Source organism: Pseudopodoces humilis, chromosome 10, assembly GCF_049639895.1.
Source record: "Pseudopodoces humilis isolate 2021_Gansu_Grassland_sample_001 chromosome 10, ASM4963989v1, whole genome shotgun sequence".
Taxonomy (NCBI): domain Eukaryota; kingdom Metazoa; phylum Chordata; class Aves; order Passeriformes; family Paridae; genus Pseudopodoces; species Pseudopodoces humilis.
The window spans coordinates 17,619,844-17,645,569 of NC_142209.1; the positions used below are offsets into that span (position 1 = coordinate 17,619,844).

Sequence of the window (25,726 nt, forward strand, 5' to 3'; positions counted from 1 at the left end):
TAGAACAGCATCTTTGCTTACTGCACAACCATCTACTTGAATGGGCAGTGTTTAAAAGATCAGTTTTGCAGTTTGTTTGAAAAGATGTATCACTATTAACTTCAGCAGTTTTGATATCTATATAAAGCAACATTATATATCTATAGTATAATAAAAAGTAAATATGTCTATATAGCATAGACTTCAAAGAATCAAGTATAAAGTTATTATTTGTTAATATTAGAATAATAAAAAATGAAAAATGTTTATGGAAACAAAAAATAAAATTTATATTTGACCAGACCAATGATCCATTCAGACAAGAGTACTTGCTTGTATTTTGTATTATTTCTGGTAGTCCTTAAATGTATTGCTTCAATAATTTTACCTTATATGTACTGCTGTAAGAAATTGTTTCAGCTTCTCAGATGACAGACTCTCTGCTTTTGCTTCATTTGACAACTGCCTAGTACAATACTGCGTGGATGCATTTTTTGGATAGGTCCTACACAATTGGAATAAATTTGAATGTAAATATAGAAAACATTTCAAAGACAGAAACCTGTGTAATGTGTAAAATTTAAATATATAGTTTTTATAGAAACTTTTTAGAAAATATTTAAGAAAAAAGATGCAAACACAGCATCCAATTTTGTTCTATTAATCAGTTTGTAACTGAATAACTCCAGAATTTTAGTTGATATAAGAAACAGTGCATAGCTTAATAAATAAGCTGATAAATTGTTTTCTCATACTTACCATTTTGTCTGAGTACTAGCTTCTCTTAGTTTTGGAACCATCTGCACCCCCACATCCCTTTCAAGCATTTTAATACTGAAAGTATCGTCTTCATAGGCCGTGCATTCAGCATACATGTCTTTGTCATCTGAAGCATTCTTGTCAGTAAACGTAATCGGTGCACCAAACATCCTGCGAACTCGAGAGACCTTGTATTTAATCTGGAAAAGATACATTTCCATGGCTAGCAGAAAAGAAAGTTTTTGGGAAGCTCATTCTTTAAAATGACTGGATTCATATAATTGTGGAATTGTGGGATTTCAGTGTTGAGCTGACTCATATTTCTGCATTTTGAAATTCTGAAGTGCTCTTATAAATAAACTACATATATAATAGAAAATAAGTTTGTAATTGTTGTAGCAGTTTTGGATTACTGCTAGTAGGACAAGAGAATTACATTTTCTAATTCATCCAATATCAAAACTACACATTTAATTAAAGGATTGATTTGCAGGAAGCCTTATGTGATACTGAATTAGGCTTCCAAGACCTAACTTTTCAGCTCTTCCCTCTTGGTGGAATTCTCAGCATTGGGTGAGGTATTTCAACTTCCCTTGCAGTGCCTAGGGTGAGAAAAGTACTCTGAAGAAGATGCAAAAATGTTTGGAGGGGTTTCTTTATGCTGAGAACTAGGAAGGATGAAGAGACATGTCTTGACTTCTGCCCACAAAGAGTGGTACTTGATTTCAGGCAGTAGAGAGGTACTGCTTTGTCTTGGATTCATATCCAGGTACTTTTCCCCAGCACCTCCCACAGAACTGGAAAGGAAAGCAGGCTAAAAATACTTTTGAGTGGACCTTGCCAACAGTGCAGAATACATTCACAGTCCAAGTATTCTGTATTAAACTGAATGACTATGAAATAGCTTTAGAACAATCAGACATCTTTTTAGGTGTAAGCAAGATGTCCAGTTGCTGAGAACTATCAGAGAACTATGAGAACTGGCTAACTAACCTAGCCAGTCTTCCCTGAAAAGAGCTACTAAATAAAAATCACTCATGGACAGTTAGATGCTTGGAGATGCCCCACATATCACAAGTTAGGTGACAGCTGTGAGTGGATCTAGCTTTTGGACATATAATTATTTTTTTTTCTCTCTCTGTATATGTATATGTAATCTGTAGATGTAATTAATCAAATGTAGATGTAATTAATCAAATATGTCCTCCTGTAAAATCAGCTTGTAATAGCTGTAGCTGCTTAAAAAGTGTTGTATGCTACTTAAATGCCATCCCTATACTGTAACAGTTCATTGAGCTTCATGGAAACAGAGCAATGACTCTGTCATCCAGCCATTTGGTAAATTGAGCAAAAAGTGGCAGAGGTGCCAGTAACCAAAGATGATCAGGACTTTTGAACTTACACCTTAAAAAGTAGTTATGTCCAATGCAGTGATACATGCCTTATCTGCAAGACTTAAAGAGAACAGAGTTCAAAACAAAAGTTTCTGCAGCACTTTCAGCTTTTGTTAAAAGTTTAGTTATTTCTCTATTTCTCTCTGATATTTTTCTTGAAATACAGGGGGTTTATTTTTATTTGATTGACTAACATCTATTGATTCTGACCTTTGTATCCCTTTCTTTAACAGATTCTTCTTCAACTTCCTTTTCGCTGCCAAGGGAAACCCAAGGTTTGTGGACTTCCAGAGTTTCTTCTCTATTCTCTTCTTCTGTTTCTTCTGTTTCTTCCTCAGTTACTAAAGACTGTGATATCAAACAGTAAGAAATGGTACTTTTTCAAAAATTTGTTACTGAAATGTAAGTATTAACTAGAAACCCAGTTTTCTGTCTTCACTCACACATTCTTTACTTTTGTGTCAGTGCAGTGAGTCTGGGTATACTGTGCCTCTGGGTAGGGCTGGCTAAGGTCCCGTTCATTTGTGCATTAGAATTTTCCAATAATATTTAATATTTAACTACTAAAAGAAACTATTGTCTTGAAAGCAAATAATTTTATATAAAAATAAATTATAGTGTTTTTTGTCCATTAGGCCCTCTGGCCTGGAACTGCATTTTACTTTTCTTAAATTTTGCTTCTCCTGATTCCCTGATGCTGGATGGCAAATTTATATTGAAAAATTATATAATTTTTCTATAAACATTCTCTTACAGTGCAGCATACAAGTTCTATTTATCTAGAGCTATTTAGAACTCAAGACCATTTTCATGATTTGAAGAATATATTCACAGATACTATGAAAAATAAGTATAATACTTATTTGAAAACGCTCAATATATTTATTGTCTGTTATTTTTATTTATGAGAAATCAGGGTATTGAGAAAATGAATGCTTATGATAAAAATGCAGCAGTGGGGGTTATACTGTCTCTCTGAAGTAAAATACAAAAATTTAATTTAGCCCTTCTCAGTAAAAAAATATATTTTTACAGTGATACACATATTTTTCTATGATCAAGTTAACCATGAGAGAAATATTGTGTGCTTAACAATACCATTCATAACATCTTTGTTTGAGACTAGATTCTGAAATATTCAGAGATAGAAAAATGTTTTGGCATACTTGGATTTTACCTTAAGAAAGTTTTCCTTGGCTTCTTCAGAAGCAACCATGTAAAAATTCTGTCCATACTGGAAGTCTGGATCAAAAACTACCAAGAGTTCTTCCCCTGGATATTCCTATTTTAATGAAAAAAAATAATGGAAAACTGAAAACAAATAATATTCCAAACAAACATGAGGTTGTGACTGGAAAAGCTACTACCAATTTAGTATCTCAGGTTAATTTTGTATTCTTAATGGAGAATTTCATGTGCTAATTGAAAGGAATAGATAGGGCTTATTTTGTAATAGAAGTGAGTCTGGGACAAAACTAATCTTTCATATGGACAATTAAACTGAAAATAAACTGTTTTGATGATTCTCAATAAATAGGCCATGAATTAGGGGAAGCCAAATATATGAAGCTGTCATTTCACAGAATCAAAACTAATAGTATTTATGTTACTTTTAGCATATTTTCAATCTGAAGTTAGTAAAAAAAAAATGCATGGCAAGCCATGAGAAACTTTGAGGCAACAATGGTCCACAACCACTAGCACTCAGGTATTAGAACATCAGTATGTTTACACAGAGTCAAACAAGAACAGACCCTTCTTATTCAAAAGAATTGACACTCTGAGAGTATAAGTCTTAAAGTGAGAATGAAATATGCTACATACTAGGATAACTTTTTTGAGACGGTGGAAATCAGAAGCTTTAGCTCTTGTTTTCACGTCTTGAATTATGTCCTCTTTTCTAATACACTTGAAACAATCTTTTTCTGTGACATCGTCATCAGGTCGGCAATTAAAGATTTCTTGGGTCTTTGCAGTCAAAAGCAAGGGAAAGATTTCTGGGTGGCCTATGAAAAAAAGCAAAATTGCATGATAACTTCAGAGTGTCGTTTAAACATGCATATATACTTTGATATCTCCATGCCTTTACTGTTTCTGGCATAATGCCTTTGAACCTCTCAGCTTTGTTTTTGGTATTTTTCAAGGCATGAAATACAAATGATATTTACTTTATTAATCTTTGAAAATACTCTACCCAACATTTTGCACATAATGAATATGATTTTCCTGGTATGAGGGGCTTTTTTTCTTCTTGATCAACAGGTTATTAACAACTTTAGTAAGAAGTCTTTAACAGGTTGGTTTTAATATTTTAAGGGCAAAATCACACAGTTCTGACTTATGAAAGCTTTGAATAAATACCCTGTGGTCCTTCATTGTAGGGCAGCACCATATTAAGCCAAAGTTTAATGTAGGTGAGGCTTCTCCCAAGTAAGGATGCTTTTCTGATTTTGGACTTTCATCTTGCTCCCATGGAGTTCAGTTGCAGTAGAGACTACTTCTCACTAATCAAATGAGACTAAAGCAAGCTCACTGAGATTAAAGTCTGAGATTTCTTTTCAGCTTTATTGGAGCTGTTGTTTTCTATACACATGATGTCTGGTAGGTTCATTCATATCAACTCAGAACAAGATATTTCTTATCCTTGTGCTAGCACAGATACCTTCATTGATTTTGGGGAGGTTGGATGCAGTTAAGTGACCTGTTGACTGTGCTTTGCAAACACTCAATCTGAGAATAATATACAGTGCTTCTTATTGTGTGTGCCAGCTGTATGTGAGTAAGGCTGAATGTATGTAATGCTGATCTTTCTCATGTTCCATGTTCCATCTCCAGCTTGCATTACAGCTCTAAGTGGCTAAGATCACTCTAGGCCCAGCTAGTTGAATCCTGCCCCTGAGATTCCTCCTTTGCTATACGGCCCTGCTAGCAGACTCATGCTCTGTCTCAGCTGCCCTAGTAAGAGCATTCCTCATGAAGGCCACTACATGTTTGCCTGAGAAGGTTAGCAGATGTTCATCTTTTTGGTGAACTGGAAACTAAAAGACTTAGGGACATGTATACTGTGTACTATTTTTCTGTACTGAAATGTGCTGGGTGTTGTGATAATAGCTGATACTTTCTATTTTTGTTTCAGTCTCTTCACTTAGTTTAAAATAATATTTTATCTTAATTCCCAGCACCTGTGGTTTTTTTCCTCTTTGTGCATGCCTTGAAGATAAGTTGACATACCTCAAATGATGATTGTGACTAGCTGTGTCAGCACGTTTTGAGAAGTCTAATCTAAGCCAACAAGGACTAACAAAATGATAAATCCTCCTTAATCTCTGCACAATCCTATCGCTTAATTCATTATGCTTGATGAATCTGACATTTATCCTTTAAAATCTTTCAGAGCTGCTACTCCACTGCATCTGTTCTGCCACAGTCATCACTAAAATTAATGGCATGCCTGATGTTTCTGGTGCATGCTACACTGTTCCAAGTATGGATTACTTAGTGTCCACTAGTTCTTTCATAGCACATACAATCTGTTTGTAGCACGCACAGGCCATTAGTTCACTTTCATCGCAAGCTGTAATCAATATTGCATGATTTTCCTTTTTGATATCTTGGAAAGTTCCAGGATTTCTGAATGGATGCTTCCAAAAAATACAAAATCATAGGGATGTGGATTGGGAAAAACCTCCAAGTCATCCAAACTCACTGTTGCTAACACCAGACCTCAAAAATCCCAGCTAGGGGTGATGGTTGTTTTTAGACATTATTATCTGTAACAATAAGCTTTTATGCTACTGTTTTTAAAATGCTGAATCATGTATAAAGCCTTGTGCACAAATGCTAATGCTGAAAAATCCTTTTAAAGAGATGTAGGTTTCACTGCCAAATGAAATAAGCATGAAATTTAAGCAAAAATACAATCACTACAAGAGGAAACAGAGTATGACAGATACTCTAAGTGCATTTTTTCCAATGCTCTCTTGTTATAAGCCCAAGTTAAAAACAAAGTAATGATCAGAATTAAAATTACACCTTTCAGTCTAAAGAACTAAAATTCTATATTGCAGAATATTATTTTTAACAGCAGCCAGCAGCTCTTAGTGCTACGAGAACTTCACAAAAGACCAAGAAACTCTAAGGAAGAAGTAAAGAACACTTGCAGGCCTAAGGAATGAGTGCATGGAGTTTAAATCTTGCACAGACGGTGTCTGCTTACACCAGTGTTATTTTCCTACTTTCAGCAACTGGTTCCTAGCAGTAGTTCAGCTGTTAGAGCTCGAACCTTATTTGCCAGTAGGTGGAGGTACAATTCTCTCTTACTATCTGTCTCCTGGAACATTAAAAATACATTTTTTAAAGTACCACTTTAATCATCTGTGGGATCACTTCTTGTGCATTTTCATTAACTGCAGCTTAGCCATTTTGGTGATGCTAACCAGAGAACAATTTTCACCCAGTGCTCAGAGGATTATGGAGGAAAACAAGTGATTTACATTTTCTTATAAAATTACCTAGTTTTTGTATTCCTTGTTTGCCACACGGTTTTAACTTTAAACAATAAAAGCTGTATTGTTAAAAGCCAATTAATAAGAACCCTTTGGATCATTCCTGTAAACCATAGATAAATTTTATTTTTATATCAATTTAAGTTATATCTGAGGAATAATTACACAAATTGGGTCAGAAGAAAATACAACCACAAATATGGAAAATAAAAAAACGTTGGAAATAATTGGGTGTCTAAGAAAAAAAGAATATATTTAAATTTGGATAATTGCATACTTTTACATAGACCTTAACTATGGCTATGCTTAAAACTGAACTTGCACATAAGCCAGATTGTGACTTTTAAATGGTTAATTTTTCCCCTACAAAAATATATTATAAACATATTATAAATATATAATAAAAATATGCTAATCAATATCTTTTGGTATCCATGATTAAAAAACACGAGTGATGTGCTAAAATAATTTTCTCATAAAATTTAATAATGGTTTGACAAAGAGCAAAGATTAATGAATTATTTTTTAAAAATCATGTTTTACTTTTAATTGCCGAACTATTTCTAAATACAAAGAACCCTATAATTCTGTTATGATCATTTTTATTTCCCCTTATACCAAATCCTCTCAAACCAAGAAAAAACCTCTTCTACAAACCCATACTTGTTTCCTGCTGCACTGCCTCCTACTCAGAGCCACTGTAATCACTGTGATAGCTGCATTTCTAAATGGTTTATATTTTTTCATTTAAAAAATCATTAAATATATTCTATATTTTTCATAAAAATAGTATTTTTTTATTCATAAAAAATATTTTCTTTTTATTCCCTGCATTAATAACACTGAAGCTTCAAAATGCTTTGACTATTCCAGAACTACTACTTCAAAACTCAACCATCATAGTACTTACCTATACTGGCCATAGAAAGATCAACTTCCTTCTTTTTACCTGAAATATAATGACATGATGTTATCAGTAGTGTTGGTTACATAACTATAATTAGTAATTTTACCTCTCTAAGTTATCTATATAAAATAGCATATTCTAATTGATCTCATGTTTTTTTAATGCATGAGGCCAGAATAATTAAGGTAGATCTCATGTAAGCCCAGATTGCAGTTTGTTTCATTGTTGCTGTACCTTACATACAAAGCTGTGCTCCTTTTCCTGTTCATGATTCCTTAGCTTTGTTTTACCTTTTTGTTTCTTTGTCGATGTTTTTGAACCTTTCATGGTGGTCTTGCTGGATTTGAGACTTTCTGATATTTTTTTCCGATTTCTCTAGAGAAAGATACATATCATCAATAATTTTAAATAGACAACAGAATGCACCATGTATGAGTGAAAATTTGGTACATGACTTTATGTAGCTTATCATTACAGTAATATTTTCATATGCAGCTAAAGGTATGTTTCATAGTTTTAAATCATAAGCTGTGTTTTCATATCACATGAAAAACTTATTTTGTCCAGGGTGTTTGAAAATGAGCACTGACTTTCCACAATAGTGACAGGTTAAATTAGGACAGAGATTTCCCTTCATGAAAGCTAAGGACCTGAGATAAAGTGGGAAGAGCATGGGTGAAAATTCACTAGTTATAAATGTTTGTCCCAATGTCTGTAAGTGTAAATCACTACTCAGCTGCACAAAGCGTTTCTATTTCCAGGGGTTTTTTTCAGTGTAGCTCTGTGGAGGACAAACTCAGGAAGATGTATGCCTAGTTAAATGTAGCAACCACACAGCAGCAGATGATATTGTATAGAAGACTACTCCTGTTCCATTTGCTCTCCTTCATCCCAATATCTGGAGAAAGGATTAGAACAGTAGTGCAGGAAAGTCTCGGTTCCATGGCAAGGAGAAATGCTGTTCAGCCTGCCCGCTGCTCAGGCTGGAGAGCACCATCATGTGGGAGAAGCTCACATAGCAGCCGGTGGAAGAACTAAATCAGGATGGCCCAAATTCTCTTACAAGTGTTAAAATAGTTTGATGATAGTATTGAAGAGGCAGAGGTGTTCAGATGGGATGAGGACTATGGGGCTCTCACTTTGTTTGTGTCCTCCCTCTTCCATGATCAGGCTTTTTAAGGCTGTAAACTGCCTGGGAGTTTTTTTAAATGTCTACAGAGCACCTACAGTATTTGGGTGCTATTACAATTTTACTGCTAACAAGAGGAAAGTAGATGAAGATAGGACAAAAAGAGACGGCACCTTTAAGAATGCTGGCATGACATAACTATTTCTGATGATCTCTTACAGGAGCTATAGCCTGTCTGCCTGTGCATGTGAACAGCACATTTGCTGTCAAGATGCATAAGGTGAAAAGATGAGTTTATAAAATAAATGTTCTGTCCTGAGGGTTTGCTTATGAACAGCCTAAAAATAGTGAGTGCTAAAACAAACATGCTGTGCCCTGTGTATTTGCAATTCCAGTGGCATACCCAGACTGAGAAAAAGTGTCTTACTGTTTTGTAACACAGCCCTCAAATACTCTAGAAGCAAGCAATATAATCTTAGCTTCTGTTCTAAATTTTAGTATGAAGATGACCACTGATGGCAAGATATAGGTCATGGATTATAGCCTGATGGAATAGCTGAGGTTTGGGGTACATGTTGGCCTCCCATGAGCTCAAGGTAAATTTCAGTTGGCTTTAATATGAGCAGAGTCTGACATTCTTATTACAGTTATGCATTTTAATTTTTCACTCCAATCAAAGTAGAAAAGTATACTCTATAAATCCTCAGACTCTTTTCTGTATCATACTGCATCTTGGAGATCACAGGTGGTAGGCTGCATCCATTATATGTTAGTGTATTTCTCTCTTGTTTTGTCTCTCTTGATTATGGCAAATGCAGTCCCCTCCATTAATCTGTCTGATGAATTTAATTGAATCTTCTGCTTCTTCCAAAAATAAATAATGATACCAATGCAAAGAAAATTAATGTTTCAGAATTCTGAAACTTTTGCTGTGCATGGGATGATGTTTTTATCCCCCTCCCCAAATAATATATAATGAATCTAAGGAGAAAGTTGGGAGTTTTTTCTGCCCTCATTCTCACAGTATTTTTGTCAAATACAGGAGTAGAAACACTGTTAATATAGTTCTGTGTAACAGTCAATATATTTATATACAAATATATAAATATATTTTATATATATATATGTATTTCTTATCTATTTTCATATACATGTATAATCTTTGAAAGAAGACTGTGCAATATGCTTAGCTTATAGTTCTGAAACACTTAGGCCTACCTCACTGAGAGTGCATATCAATTCAGGTGGCCAAAAGAGATTGATTTTTCCTTATTTAAAAAGGAAAGCTGTACAAAGCTGTTTCTTATCTATCTTGTGTATTTTACATATAAAAATTGTAACCCGTATTGTAAATTGGTTCTGTGACTATTCTAATTTGAAACCAACCTTTATGCCTCTGTATACGAGAGACAGCCCTCCAGGAGAGGAGGTGAGGGCAGCTGTTGTACTAATTAGTTGAAGGACAGTATGAACCATCTCAGATATATTCCAGTCACAATGTCTTACTTCACCATTTCATAATTATGCACTGCAACAAAACTAGTTTGGAAATTTTGAGTGAGTTCCTCTGAGTATCCTAAACTCTAAGTCACATGAATGGAGGATACATTGAGAAGGCTGATATAAGTCACATCCTGTGTTTAGTAAAATAACTCACAGATAAACACAAGTATATTTTACCTATAAAAACAGTTAAAACTCTTTGGAAATGGTGTCCCAGTAATCAGTTCCTCCTCCTTCACTGAAAGGATGAGGTATGGAGGTAGATGCAGCACTATAGAGAGAAGGGCTGCGCTGGCGATGCTGGTGTCAGTGCCTGGTGCATTTGTTAATACAAAAAGTGCCCTTGTTCAAGGATTGCAGATGGATAGAGCAGTCAGTGGGACTGTTCCCGCTTCCCTCTGGGATGCACAGGACCTCCCAGCTGGAAAGCAGATAGAAAATTACAAACTATCTTCTTTTCAATATGCCCAATACCCTATCATGCCTGCCCTCTGTCATCCTGTGGCCATATGATTGTCAGTGGTCAGGAAACAGGGAAGGCCTGCAGAGAAAGCAAAGACAGAGCTTCCAGAAACTTCTCTGGAAGCATAACCAGGCCCAAGCTTCTACGAAAAGTTGGTTTTTACACAGGAATATGGTAACCTCCAGGTGCTCACTTCAGGAAACACACACACATACACTGAGAACTTTCAAATATGTATTGAAGAGCAGCATTTTGTACATCACCTCTTCCAAACAAGTATAAAAGAACAAAAGTCACAATATGTAAGTTAAAGATGCTATTTTCAGCAGTTTCTTCTTAGTTTGGGGGTTTGCGCTTTTTTCCCCCTATGTTTTTATGCAAAATACTAAATGCTATCAAGAAAGCCATAAAAAAAACCAGTCCATATTAGTGAACCGTCTGAAAATGTGACCAAAATAATTAATTTTTTAATCTATGGTTAGGTCCTATTCCCTTAGGAATACTTCTATACTGCATATTTAAAAAGGACTTGTCAGGGCACACACAAATGTATTATGCCTTTCCATTATGTTTATAAAAAAATCATGATTCTATGATTGAAAAGAGGTTGGAAACAACATTTAAATAAACATAATTTGAAAATTTTAAGAGTGGAAAATCTACATAAAATTGCAGCCTTTGAAAATCAGTTGTCATGAATACTGCCATGTATTTTATTTTTAAAAATTAAGTAATATTTAGATTTCATTAATTATGTTCAGTCTAATTTTTCAGCAGTTTTTCAGTTGAGCACAGTGTTACATTATGTAATTGCTAAAATATGGGTAAATATTTGACAACTCTGTTTGATATTTTATAGCCAAGTTTGTTTACAGATGGCTCTAATATTTTGAACGTTAGGCTTAAGAGAAAAAATAAGATCAGAGCGTCCTCCTAATTATTTAATGTACTGAAACATTTACAGCTATAAACAAATCCGTGAAGTTGCTAGGTACTGCAAAAGGCAAAAACTAATTAGCTATCAATTCTACCAAAAAACCTGTCTGATTTGAGGACACAGAATGATTCATTAGTTGCCTAATTGAATGATTTAAGGTCAAGTTTGTGTGCATTATTATTTTAGGGCAGTAATTTATTATAATTTGGAATGACAGAAGAATTAGATGCATGCCCATTTTACAAAAGCATTTTCTCTACAAGGAATGAATCAAAACCATGTGCTAATTGCTTTTTTGTTCTATCTCTAGAAAGCTAAAAAACACATTTCCATTGGTAAACATTTAGGAACTTGCTAAAAATACCGTCTTGAAAATTACTTTGTCTCTCCAAAAATTAATGTGCAATGTTGCCTTTAATTAAATTTATTCTATTTTGCTCCATGCAAAGAGCAAGTAATACAAAATTATTAAAAATTACTAATAATCCTTGTGCATATTTGGACACAATTTCATTGTTAAAGTTGTAGGGAGTAAAGCTGAAGTTTTGGCAACTGCCAAATCAATTTGAATGTATCTGGTTTCACACTTATAACTTTTCATTATATCAGGCTTACTTGAACATGGTGTTGATTTTGTTATTTGATGGAAACCAGTAGGTGTAGTTACAGTATCTGGGATGGTAAGTGCAATGGGTATAAAATTAGGTTAAGAATTAATAAGAAAGCCATAGGAGAACAAAATGGAAAACTTCATCCTAATGTTGGTTAATACTGTATTCTGATTCTCTTTTCTTTCTTTTACTCAAAAAGAAATTGATAAAAACTGGAAAAGGTATAACAAGGATGATTGAAGACATAGAACATATGTACTGGGAATAAACTAGGATTATTTTTAGCCTGAAAATGATATGATAGAAGTTGGTGAAATCACAAGAGACACAGAGAAAGTGACCAGGAGATGCTGATTCACGGTCCTAACACGAGATCGAGCTGGCATCACATGAGCTTACGGATGTGGAACAAACAACTGGGAACAAACAACAGGACTGCAGAAGTGTTTCATTGCACAATAAGTGCATGAATTATGGAATATACTGCCTGTGGACAGGACAGCTGCCAGAAGCACACGATTTTAGAATGTAACAGGGCAAACTGACAGATGAAAAACTGAGGGCAACTAAAAATAATGATAATGCATTTAGCTATAGAAATTAATCCACAAATCCAAAAATTAAAAAAAAAAAGCAAGTGCAAAGAGTGGAAATATGTTAGTGTTATCTTGCCCAGACAGAACTTCTGGTATGAGCAAGTACAACTGGTCTAAACTATTAAAATAGTGTAACAATTTGGGTGGTACTTAAAAAGTTACTAAGTATGATATGGAAGTTGTCATAACACGGTCCTGTCAGGAACAGTAACATGTGTTGCATTGTCACGACTTTTGAAACATAAATGCTATATTGTAAAAATTGACATTAGATTACACTTCTTTAAGCAGAGGTAAGAACAACAACCATCTCTGTGGAGACTGAGGATGGGTGTGTGTGTTTGCGGGGGTTTGCAGGGTTGCGGCGGGGCTGGGCAGTGTTGGCAGGCCTGCTCCAGCCTCCGGCACTGCCCTCACGGCACGGAAGAAGGCGCTGCCTCGGGCCCGAGGGCAGTGCGGCGGGAAGAGGCGGCGGAGGCGGTTCTGCCGCAGGGGCAGCCCTGTTGCCGGCTGCTGCCCGTGTGGTCTCGGGTCGGGAATCTTTCACCGTTTCCACAGCGCTGCCGGGTCCCCTTCGTGCCCTTTGTCCCTACCTGTGCGGCCGCGGCCCTGCGCGTCCCCGGCGGCGCGAGGTTGTCATGGCGATGGGGCTAGCCGTGATTGACGGCTCGCCCAGGCAATCAGCGCCCTGCTCTGCAAACCCGCCCCCGCAGCGGCAGCTTGCAGGGCCGCCCCAGACAAGAACTACTCGTCCCAGCATGCCGTGCGCGGGAAAAGTGTCGCTGGCGGGACTCTGGGGCGCGGGGCATGATGGGGTCTGTAGGCGACAGGCGGCGACAATTCCTTCTGCAGCCAGGCCAGCCGCGCCCCCCAGTCCAGGCATCGGTGTTTGCCGGACAGCGGTGTGGCTGTCTCCCGCTGGGGTTGAGGCGATTCGATGCGGTTTGTTAATATGAAGATTTGCATTCTGTATCTTTTGTATTTTGGATGCATAAAAATAATTTAGTTTGCCTTGCTGCGATGTAAAACACAGGAGCACCGGAGTCTCCTCTCTGTACGGAGCACCCAGTTCTGTCCTTGGTGCCACTCCGAGGTCCATCCACCCTTTCTTATGGTAAGCAGGAGGATTCCTTCTGTCTTCCGTGTCAGTCTGTACAGCCAGGAAGTTCCCTTTCTCAAAATGCCTGCTACTCTCTTTGTTTTGGTCTTGGCCTTATTTTACTTGCTCCTTTTATACCAGTGTTCAGAGTGGTACTTGGAGCACAAATTAGGCAGCTGAAGACTGAGCACAGTTATAACCCGAGGTTTATCCTCTTGTCAGGCAGCAATGCCAAAGGGATCATTTACGCAGCGCAGTGGGACTGGCACAGACCCAAGGCAGGAGTCCGCTCTCTTTGAAGTTCAGTTAATAACTTTAATAGCTTAATTTCGTATAAGTGGAATGACTTAAGCATATCCACTGTACCACTAGCTGCCTTTCATAGCTACAGTTCTGTGATCTGAAAGGGACTTTGGGGGCTTTTTTTGTTTGTTTTGGATTTTTTTATGACGAGTGCGACACAGCTATTTATAACATTATTTCCCCTGGTGGAGAAGTCTAAGTCAATAAATCTGGAGCCGGCATTACCATCCCATAGGAAGTGTATTACAGTGTGGAGAGCCGCCCGTCACGTGCGGCAGGAGGGAGATGTGCAGCACAAGGTGTCAGAGGCCGCGTGTGCCGGTGTGCACAGCACAGCGCGGCACAGCCCCGGATAGCCGAGCCTAGCCCGGCACGGCACAGCCCCGGATAGCCGAGCCTAGCCCGGCACGGCACAGCCCCGGATAGCCGAGCCTAGCCCGGCACGGCACAGCCCCGCATAGCCGAGCCTAGCCCGGCACGGCACAGCCCAGCCCAGGGGCCGGCGCGGGCTGGCGGAGGCCGCGGCTCTCCCGCCCAGCCAAGCGGAGCCGGGAGGGCGCGGGAGCGGGGGGCGGCTGCGGGCACCGGGCTGCGGGCACCGGGCTGCGGGCACCGGGCTCTCACGGCCGCCTCCGCGGCGGCAGCAGCCCCGGAGCGGCAGGAGCGGTCACGGGTGGCAGGTACGCGGGAGCCTTCAGCAGCGGGGGAGAGGGGTGGGGGCGCACCCCCGGCCCCAGCCTTCGCCCATGGGGTGCCACGGTGAAGGGCCGCCGAGCCCGGCAGGGACAGCGGCTGCCGCGCTCCGGCCTGGCCGGTGGCGGCGATGCGGATGCGGGCGGCTCCCGCCTCGGCCGCTGTGCCATCCGCAGGGCTGCGGCAGCCCGCGGGGGCTGGGAGCCGCCTGCAGCGGCTGGCAAGGGCAGGGAGGCTGAGGGAAGGGCCCGGCCAGGCCCGCAGTGACCGCCCGGCTGTGACCGCCCGGCTGCCGACATCCTGGCCCGGGTTGTGGGGCAACACGGGGCTGCGCCTGTGGGAACGGCAGCCCAAGCCCACCGTGAGGGCCAGAAGTTGGTCCGGGCTTTTTGGTTATTTGTTGGGGGTTTTTTTTGGTGTTTTGTTGTATTTATTATTATTTTTTTAATCCAGCACAGGTATTGACAGGACTATTTCAGTGGCAGAATAGAGCTCCATTTTAGAAATGCTGGATCAGCGATGAGAAAGATGAGTGGCAAACACAGCATATTGTACTTTATCCTGCAGGACAATGGAAGTCTGATAAAACAGGAGTTGAACTTTATTCGTTCTCTGTATGGGCCTGTTCTTAGTGTTACACTGCTGACTCAAAACTTTTCTTGCTTTGCCTGACAATTGGGGAAATTGAAGGTCTCAAGTCATATCTGAAACAGACTATTATTCTGCTCTGTGCAGGGGCTGCTGGAGGAGACTGGATGTGACTGGACATTTGTAAAAACCAGTCTTGACTATGATGTTTTGTTTGAGTTACATTCAAAACTATTCTTATGGGAATCAAAAATAAACTGTCTAATAAGGCACACCTTTATTCAGAGCCTAGGCTGTCTTCTCTGTTCTTAATGTCATCAGTCTTTTGTCTGAAATCAATATTCCTGGCTAGTTCTTAATTATTTTATTAAATGTTTATAAAATGTTTGTGAGTCAGTGAATTTAGTAACAGATCAAAACATAAACATACTGAATACTATGCAGAGTAATGTCTCAAAACGTGCTTTTAAGGTTCTCATCTTTTCCCCTCATACTGAACTCAAATGTGAGCCTCTTCAACTAATCATGATTCAATTACCTCGTGGTCCTTTTGTTTGGTTCATCATCGCTGGTGGTTTGCATTGGGTCTTTTATGGCAAAAGAAAAAGTCATAATCCTGCCAAATGACAAGTTAATGCTCTCAGGTAATTTATCTGAATTGCAATTTGTCATGGTCCATCTCCATTTCCAAGAATGAACTGTGCTAAAAGTGCTTTATAATGCATAGGAAAACCGCTGCCTCTTGAGAATTCCATTTCTTTCAGGGATTTGACACAGGCTTGTAGGTGTGCTACAGCAATAGATAAATTTTCCCAAAGCGTGAATGCTCATGAGAGGCTTTTGGTACTCTCCTTGAGTCAGGATGTCTTACACATATGCTGTTGTTGTCAAGTGAGAGAGGAATACATTTTCAGGAACTGACCCTGTAATTCCAAATGGACAGAAATTCCACTATTAAATAAGTGTCCTGGCAGCCTAGCTGCAAATTTAAAAACTTGCCCATAATTTTCTTGGAGTTCTGCAGAAAATGTTCAGTAATATGAGAAAGGTGTGAAAGTCACTGTAAAGTGTGCCTTTCACAGAAGATAAATGCCTTTGGAGTCCGGGTTGTTAGTGCAGACTGATCTGCTGCTACTGCATTGGTGCTTGCATGTTTTTCAACTGACAAAGACTACTTTTCTTTTCAGAAATGGAAAATCCTGAAGTGGCTGTGAGCAGCTGCAGTGCTCATGATGAGGAAAACCTTTGCAGCTACAAACGACACTCATCAGTATCACAGGAGGGGATTTTGGAAGACCAGCTTAGAAGGAAGTTAAAATTTTTCTTCATGAACCCATGTGAGAAATTTTGGGCCCGCGGCAGAAAGCCTTGGAAACTTGGGATTCAGTTACTCAAAATAGTAATGGTTACAGTTCAGGTGAGTACCTATGGAAGGAGGGACTCAGCCTGTGGGAAGTCAAATGAATGCAGGTGACATGCTATTCATGGTGTGGTGCAGAGAAAGGGAAAGAATAGATTGCAAAATTCTTATTTGCATATATGTAACTTAGATCTCAGGTGGCATAATTTTCTCTTAAAACTATGGACTGAAAAAAAATAGTATTCTAGGAGTACAGATAAAAGGAATCATGTTTAAGGGCTCAACTTGGTTTTTTACTTTACTTTTTTTTTCTTTGCCATTTTTCCCCCCAAAGGATGGCATCCCTACACATCTGTTACCCAAGTACCTGCTTCACCGTTGTGTTTGAGGGGAGGAAAAGTCGTCTCTGTTTCAATATCACAGTGATAAGAAATGAAATTGGTGACCTTTTAATGATGTTCACTTGTATCTTGCATATGGTGTACAAACTCTTGCATTGAAAAAAACCTCAGAAATTCTTCCTCGCTCTTTCTCTCACCTGGCCTTGCACCACAGATTTCATATAACACATTTATCTGCTGCTCAAAACACAATTGTTTGTCTCAGAGTTCTGTGGTTAAGGCAGAAGAAAGTTTTTATAAAGCCTTTCTAAGGCCCCAGATGATCCTTCAGAGCTGCCCACATGTGATCTCCCTTTATGGTCATGTGCTATGACAGTACATGTATAGAAAAGAATGCTTTCTTTCCATTTGCATGAATGATGGCACAAACTGCAGAAATAAGAGTTCTCCTGCTGTGCATCTGGCACTATGTTTGTGTCCCTTACTGTTTCATTTTCAAATGTACCTTCGTTCTCTGATTGCCATCTCTCCCCTTTTGCAACTAAGAGTTGGTGATGAAAGAATCCAAATAAAAAAGAAACTAATGCCAATTTTGTATTTTCAGAGAAAACGTGCCTGTAGGTAATTCAGTCTGAGCAGTGTTGCTTTGCTGGTATATTCCTGTGTGCTGAGCACACTGAGCTTGCCTACAGAGCATTTCAGTATCTCTGTAACTGAGTTACCCTTATCAAAACCTGCATCTCCAGTTTGCACCATGGCCATAAAACTAATCTGTAGACTACTGATTCAGACCTATCTCTGATGAGTTTCTTCACACTACACCTGACACCAGATTTGAAACAATAGTCAAGAGAATTGTAAGCTCCCAGGAACAGTACATCATGTACTTCTAGAAACATTTTCCAGTCTGGATAGTGACTAGTAGTAGTAGTGAGTTTTGTGCTCACTTTTTATGAACAGTTGCAATATATTTATTTTACCAGCTTCAGGTGTTATCCTGTTGCAAGCACAGCTTTGGTGAGTTATTATCAAAGCACTTTTCACTGAAACTTGATTGAGAGATGTTTGTTCTCCTGAGTTGTCCTCAATCTCCCTTTTGTGCAGTGGAGTAAGGACTTCAAAGTGGGATCTTGTTAAGTCTTACCCTGCCTTTTTGGCTGAGGAATAATGATATTCCCCCAGGGCAAGTCAATTGACGCCAGGACAAACTAACAAAGCGTGTGTAACAGTATAGGGAGCTGGAACCTGAGATGGCATCATTTTCTTCCTAAAAATTCAAGTCCTTGGCCAAGATGCTGTAAACATGTTGAAGGCACACATTAGTGAAACCCTTTCCTTCCTTAAAGCCAAACTTTCATTTGACCAGCTGTGAAATGGAGCGGCCTGCATGTAATTGCCATGTCTACCAGTGAGGCAGAAGACTGGCTGTTCATAAAACAGGGTTCATATGTTAATCCAGAAGCCAACTTTGTCTTTGAACAGAAAATATGAATGTCTTTTTCAGCTGGTGGTTTTTGGATTGAGCAATCAAATGGTGGTTGCCTTCAAAGAAGAGAACACTGTTGCATTCAAACATCTGTTCTTGAAAGGATATATGGACAGAATGGATGATACCTATGCTGTATACACACAAACAGATGTTTATGACCAGATATTCTTTGCAATAAACCAGGTAGGAATTGTTGCTGCAATATGTACAATATATATGATCTTTGGCTGGGTACCTTTTTTTAAATTTAACTTCTGTGTCAATTGCTTAAGACTAAAGCATCAACTCATTTAGGTTTTCTGTCATTGCTAGAGCACTGTAATGAGGTAACATCCTTAAAGTTAATCAATGTACTAGTTCTACACTAAAAGCACTCCTTGGATCTGAGCCAGAATTCTTTGCAAGTAACTAGTTTGGCTTTCTAGTAAGGATTGTAAGGAGAAAAACATAATAAGCAAAAAGGTATTTAGATCCAAATCCTGTACTTAGTGTTTTTGTCAAATACCTTAAGAGATTTGAGGACTCAGCTGTTGTGTGGTTTAGGTTTCATAGTTCTTTAGGTGACCTTTTAAATAAAAGAGATGGGTTATAACCACTTCTGGTTTGCTTTGTTTTGTTTTTTTTGTTTTTTCTCAGAGACTAACAGTTTTATTGCTATTTAAGTTGGTTTGTTTGTTTTGAACTTTAGTACCTCCAGCTGCCCAACATCTCTGTTGGAAATCATGCTTATGAGAAGAGGGGAGCAGAAGAGACGCCTCTGGCTGTTTGTCAGCAGTTCTACAAGCGAGGAATCATCTGTCCTGGAAACGACACCTTTGATATAGACCCAGAGATTGTGACTGGTGATGAACCTAATCTATTTTGTCAGTTCTTTGGGAGGATGAGACCTACATTTTTGATAAATTCCTTAAAAAACTTTACAGTACGGTATAGTCTTATCACATGATCTGTATTGAACTTACTACCAGCCAAAACCAGTAAGAAAAGTTCTGTGTAAGTAACCTCTAGCCCTCACCTCCAGTGTCTGATGCCACAAAGAAGTGAGGAGCCTTTAGCACTGATGACCATCTAGTACAAGTATTTGGGGCTAATTTTCAGGAGTGTTCCCTGTGAATTCATGATGAATAACTTGGCTGCTGTTCAAGGAAGCCAGTGTATTTGTCAGTTGGCTTCTCAGATGACTCCTCACTCAAGTGTGCTATCTTGTCTGGTGTAGCCAACAGCTCATAACAGCCTCGGGAGTGGGACAGGCAGATTACGGTAAAAGAACCTGATAATCCATGAGATATTGTTGTGAGTCCTTATCCATTCCAGACTGCTTGTACATTGAGCCAACGACTTCATTAGACAACACAACAATGGGAAAGCACAATTTGAATTTCACTCTGGATTTCCCCAGGTGAGGAGGAACGAGCACCTCCTGTGTTGGGGTATTGGTGCATTTTCCCTGTGCAAGGCTAACCTGAAGCTCTGTTGCAGGCTGGTGGCAGTGCAGCTCATGTTCAATCTGAAGGCAATCAACCTCCAGACCGTTCGTCACCACGAGCTCCCTGACTGTTACGATTTCACTCTGCGGGTATGTGGAAGCCTGCCACGTGTCTTTCTGCTCAAAACCACAAAATGACTTGCTGGTTTACAGCACAGTCAGGACAGGTATTTTCTGTAGTGTTGAGTATCCCTGGGTCAGTGGTGCCTGGATTACTCTGTTAGGGCTTAGTGTAGCCTGTAAATAACCAGCAGTTGTCACTCTTGGAGGTTAAGCTTTCAGTGCTCCTGATGTGTTCCTGAAGTACTTGCTTGGCTTACAGCCATTTGTGCTCTAATCCATCTGAAGTATAATGGAAGTGTAAATCTCTTCTCTTTAGAGAGATGCTTGTGGGAAAGATCATAGAGGAATGAGGATGTAGTTTAAAAGAATTTTACCTAGTAATTGGTTGATTGAACAATTTTTGGCAAATACATAATTCAGCACATTTGTCTTTCATTTTGACAGCATTTATTTGAAGATACTGGAATTAGTTTAAGCTTAGAAAAGTTTTGTAACTTCTCCCCTAGGAGAATTATTCTGCATCATTATGCAGGCTTAGCAATACAGTGGGCTACATATGTAATTGTTTAACTTTATAAAGACATGCACCTATTTTCATTTGTTTTTGTTTTTAATACAGATTGTGTTTGATAATAAAGCACACAGTGGAAGAATTAAAATAAGTCTAGACAATGACATAGCGATCAGGGAATGTAAAGACTGGCATGTTTCTGGATCAAGTAAGTGACATAAATGTGTTCAAATTTTCATGCTGAAATTGTGTCCACTAGCACAATTTTTGTTAACCTTTTTCTTTATGAAAAGGTGAGGCACCACTGACATACAATCTCTAGCATGTGCACTCTAGGTCTGATTTTCTAAGAAATTGTTGTTCTTCAACCTCTGATCTGAAAACCTGGGAATTCAGCCACAGCGTTACTTTCTGTAGCAGTTCTCAAGGCTTGCACCATTGATAATGGCAAAACAAAATTTTTCCACGCCTCACTGTACATCCTTCTGTCTTTCGCTACTGAACTTAGGCTGCTCATTCCTTAAGGCAGAGTTGTGAACTGTTCAAGCACCAGGCAACAGGACACATGATAGTGGTGGAAAGCTGAAGCTGATTTACTCTTATTTCAGGACTTAGCACCAGAAAAGATAAGGAAGCTTTGTTGCTAAGGCTTGCTGGAGTGTAATGGCTAGAAACACTTCTTATTGTTGCTTAAATGCCATTTGCTGTGTATTTGGCTATAACTGAGGTGCACAAGATGGTTAAATTTCTTATATAGTGACTCACAAGAATGCACCACCTTTGTTGACAGACATTTGGCCTGGTCAAAACATCATCTTTTTTTCATCAGCAAAAATAATCTCTTTGAGTCAGAAGCTTTCCAGGACTTTCAGATTCCACTTTGCAATAGGATGAACCAGGCCCTTCTTTCTACTTTGCCACTTTCTCTGTTGCTATGCCTGTGTTAGGGAATGAAGAGCTGGTAGTGGAAAAGGGTAACTGGTGTTTTTGTTAGATCCAGACTGAAATTAATTACTGGGGTCGGGTGGGAGTGCATCCCGGAGCTCAGCGCTGCCGTGCCAGCCGTGCCCAGCAGGCGGCGCTGCCGGGGCCGGCGGCGCGGTGGGCGTTGGGCGCTGCGCGCGCCTGCAGCGCTCCCCAGCCACTCCCGGAGCCCCTCTGGATGCTCTGCACCAGGGAAAGGCTGCAGCCGCACCCTAACAGCTCCTTCCTGTTCCGCACTACATGGCAAAACCATCTAAACGGCATCAGTGTAACAGGGAAGCACTGGGTGGGCTTTTTCCGAGTAGTGCAGTTCATCAAGTCAACTAGAATTTCAGCAGCCCATTTTGTAGAATTGGTGCATGTTCTTGCAAATTTAGCATTTTTTGTTTGTTTTTTTTTCAAACCACCATCCTTTTAGCATTAAAAATCTAATCCTTCCACTGTCTCACCTATTTTCAGCTGTATGATAGGTATAAAAACAAACAAAAAGATTTGGTGCAATGTTTAATATTAGATGATCAAGAATGTGAATTTTAGTAACAGATGGAGAACTCATGTCTAACACAATGTTGATCTTGACTTGCTGAGCAATAGTACAAGTTATCTGCACTGCCCTAGGACAGAAAACCTGATTGTCAAATACTGGTCTGAAAGAAAAGATACATATTATAAAGTTCCTAGGATTTTGGAACTCTATGACTCCAAAGGCCATTCCAGTCGCTGTAAAATGATTAACTCTCACCAATAATCCTGCAGGACTATAAGAAGCACTCACTCACACTGATATATTTTTGATGTGGTATCAAGCCTCCTAAATTTACTGAAGTGGTATCTGTAGTGCAGATGCACTTGCATCTCTCATAAAATATGTCAGATAAGCTTTTGTGGGAAAAAATGCTAAGATTTTTCTTAATTCAGTTGTATAAATTTAGTTAACATCAAAACTTGATTTTTACTTCAGTAAAGCAATCAGTGATGGTCAACAAGAATGAATGCACTATAAACATGTACATTTTTGTTCTTGCAGTACAGAAGAATACTCATTACATGATGATCTTCGATGCTTTTGTCATATTGACTTGTCTGGCTTCATTGATCCTTTGCACACGATCAGTGATTAAAGGAATTTGGCTCCAAAGGGTGGGTATAGCTCCTTCTTTGGAAAGTCTTGTCTTGTATAAGCCCAATTAACTGTTTTGTTTCCTCCTTTCCCCTAGGAATTTGTAAGCTTTTTCCTATATTATTATAAGAAAGAAGTGTCTTTCAGTGATCAAATGGAGTTTGTCAATGGATGGTACATCCTGATTATGGTTAGCGATGTCCTAACTATTGTTGGATCAACTTTAAAGATGGAGATACAAGCTAAGGTAGGCTTGTCACACTGTCAGATGGAAGCAAAAATGTTTCTGTACAACCTAGGTTCAAACCTCTCAGAGAACTTTAGGCTGGCTGTACTTGCTTCTGAGTGGCATGACATTTTAAAACTCTATCTTCTCCTCCAGAATTGCAAGTCATGTGTATTGTTTCTAGTAGCAAGATTTAAAAACTTCAAATATCACTCTATATTATAGTGCTGAATTATCTTTGCTCCCTGTGACTCTGAGGAATAAAATGCAGTTCATCTCTGAAAGTTTGACTGTTAACTTCCTCCCTTCCTCACTTATATGTGCTCATTTGATGAAATTTTTCAAATTTAGCATTTAACTTTTGGAACTCTGTTTACAAGTGTTTAACAGAGTCTCTCTCCTTAAATATCACATTGCTGCTTTCCCAACTTCTGTTTTCTAGCATGTACGTAACAGTCAGCCATAGCAGTGGCTGATTTTGATTTCTAAATATTTTCACTTTCTAAAATAAACTTAATATGGACAAAACTCAAAACTTGTAGAACATTATGTTTTACAGAATTAGGGAAGAAAAAATATTATAATATGCTATCCTGAAGCACTCTGATACTCAGATAATATTGTTCTTCACAGAAATCTGTAGCAGACTTTGAAGTGTGACATTGCAACATAGTGGACTTTGGACAGTAATGATGAAAGGATGGGTCTGAAATCCATCTGCTGACAGCTTGACTGTCACAAACACCCTGTACAAATTGCCCTGTCTCACCACAGTACTATAAACTCATTGAGAGTAGAAAGCAGCTGTGAGGAAGTCAGCTAAGAGATAGCTCCATCCTGCTTTGGGAAAAGCAAAGAAGATAACAAGATTGGAATAAGGTCTTTCATTTGGGATTCCTGTATCTTATATTATAAAGACATCTATTTATATATGTAAGAGTATTTTATTATAACTCCTCTCTACAGGTTACATTTTGCTCAATTTTGCAAGCCTTGTGGACCATAATAATAAGATCTTTTTCCATGTTACTGTATGAAAGTGGTTGAATAACATGTTCACGTTAAAGTAGCCTAAATTTGTTTCTTGTCAAGCTCTAAATGAATTATGCTGATAGGAAAGATTAGTCAATATCCATTGCCAAAATCTACTATTTACATTTTATTCTTAGGAGAATAGAAACAGAAATTAATGAAAACTTCTTTCCAAATCAGCTGTCACGATCCATGTCAGAGGAGAGCTGCAGTTCAGGAACAGAGTACATGCTAATTTGGATGAAAACAGGCCAGTATCTATAGGTGGAAAAAACAGCAAAGTGCCAGTAGATATAAGTTCTGGATAGAATTCATTAGAAGCTAATTAGTCTTCTCCTTGATAGCTTTATATAGCTCATAGATCCCAACTACATAACAAGATCCTCCTGGGTATTTATCTGAGCAATGCTGACTAGTCATGCTAATTTTGACAAAGAGCTTTTCCTATGTACTGGAAGAACTTTTTTTCTTCTGTGTCATGGGATGCAGTGCAGAGATTCCTAAGATGCTCTGAGGAATCTGTCAGTGCAGATTCCATAAGCAGTTGCTGCAAGTCTGGAAGCAGCATAAAAATGTTTGCAGTGCTACGGCAGATCTTGGTGAGCTGGGTACAGAGGAGGTGTCTCTGCTTCTGCAGTGCACCTGCCTTGCAAATAAAGCTCATCTTGTGAGAATCTGTTTTACAAACAGCCATGAGTAAAGGCATGAGCAACTCATGAAATGAATTGCACTTGAAAGTGGCCCTGCTCTTTCGTGGGACCTCTCTCTAATGCATATTGCCTCAAACTAATTTCTAATTGGGAGAGTTTGCCAAAGGAAAAATGTTTCTTAATAAATCTTTGTAGTAATAGGAGTCACAATTTAGAAGCTGCCAGTTGTTACAATAATTAATTTTTCCCTTTCTAATTTTTTTGCTTCTTCTCTTACATTTTTTCAGAGTCTGACAAGTTATGATGTCTGCAGCATCCTCTTAGGAATATCTACTATGCTTGTGTGGCTTGGAGTCATTCGCTACCTAGGTTTCTTTCAGAAGTATAATGTAAGGATCTCCTGGGATCTTCATACTGTTGGTATTTATTCTGTTTGTTGCTATAAGAGGACTGGAAGAAGTATCTGGCTGAATTCTAACTGTTTGCATTGCTTTGTGCAGCTTCTTATCCTAACACTGCGAGCAGCATTACCCAACGTAATGAGGTTCTGCTGTTGTGCTGCTATGATCTACCTGGGCTATTGTTTCTGTGGATGGATTGTACTGGGACCATACCATGTGAAGGTAATGTTCTGACCATGAAAAAAGACAGCTTGGATAACAGAATGAGAGATTACTACTGTTGTTTTCTAGTTCTCCATGTCAAGGCTTCCCTTAATGTAAAAATAGTGCATCTCCAACATGATGCTGTTCTGTTTGAGGAGTCTGACTTCCATGAGTCAATCAGACTTTCCTCAAGTTATGAAAGCTCCAAGTCAGAAGTGGAAGCTGTAATGACTCCCAATCACATGCTGATATTTTAAGAAATAATTTCCATTTTGCAGAACACTGGAATCTGACTAAAACTTTGGAGACATTATGCTTATCTCTCTTAAAAGATAAATTTGTTTATCTGAATCGAATGTGCATGTGTATAGGAGGTGACAAACTCTGCTTGTT

At 38.8% G+C, this 25,726-nt stretch overlaps 2 protein-coding genes across 5 annotated transcripts in view; one reads left to right on the forward strand and one right to left on the reverse strand.

Annotated features, from left to right (window-relative positions):
* DNAI3 (dynein axonemal intermediate chain 3) overlaps positions 1 to 13,882 on the reverse strand; it is a 27,725-nt gene extending 13,843 nt beyond the window's left edge. Inside the window, exons 1-9 of the mRNA XM_088060083.1 lie at positions 13,377 to 13,882; positions 13,201 to 13,309; positions 7,835 to 7,919; positions 7,548 to 7,586; positions 3,957 to 4,138; positions 3,310 to 3,414; positions 2,343 to 2,480; positions 739 to 938; positions 368 to 484 (exon numbers count right to left, since the gene is read on the reverse strand). Of these exons, the coding sequence (XP_087916209.1) occupies positions 368 to 484; positions 739 to 938; positions 2,343 to 2,480; positions 3,310 to 3,414; positions 3,957 to 4,138; positions 7,548 to 7,586; positions 7,835 to 7,919; positions 13,201 to 13,309; positions 13,377 to 13,882 (1,481 nt within the window). The remainder of the gene's footprint in view (positions 1 to 367; positions 485 to 738; positions 939 to 2,342; positions 2,481 to 3,309; positions 3,415 to 3,956; positions 4,139 to 7,547; positions 7,587 to 7,834; positions 7,920 to 13,200; positions 13,310 to 13,376) is intronic.
* MCOLN3 (mucolipin TRP cation channel 3) overlaps positions 13,055 to 25,726 on the forward strand; it is a 15,863-nt gene continuing 3,191 nt past the window's right edge. For 2 of the 4 annotated variants that reach the window (XM_005521012.3, XM_088060653.1), the window contains exons 1-11: positions 13,687 to 13,897; positions 16,654 to 16,883; positions 18,672 to 18,839; positions 19,345 to 19,498; positions 19,971 to 20,055; positions 20,136 to 20,232; positions 20,825 to 20,924; positions 22,728 to 22,840; positions 22,918 to 23,067; positions 25,016 to 25,117; positions 25,229 to 25,351. In XM_005521012.3, coding sequence (XP_005521069.1) covers positions 16,656 to 16,883; positions 18,672 to 18,839; positions 19,345 to 19,498; positions 19,971 to 20,055; positions 20,136 to 20,232; positions 20,825 to 20,924; positions 22,728 to 22,840; positions 22,918 to 23,067; positions 25,016 to 25,117; positions 25,229 to 25,351 — 1,320 coding nt within the window. In that variant the 5' untranslated portion in view covers positions 13,687 to 13,897; positions 16,654 to 16,655. Of the gene's footprint in view, positions 13,077 to 13,686; positions 13,898 to 14,784; positions 14,866 to 16,653; positions 16,884 to 18,671; positions 18,840 to 19,344; positions 19,499 to 19,970; positions 20,056 to 20,135; positions 20,233 to 20,824; positions 20,925 to 22,727; positions 22,841 to 22,917; positions 23,068 to 25,015; positions 25,118 to 25,228; positions 25,352 to 25,726 lie in introns of those variants that run through there. The other 2 variants (XM_014250613.2, XM_014250612.2) reach the window with 2 other exon arrangements.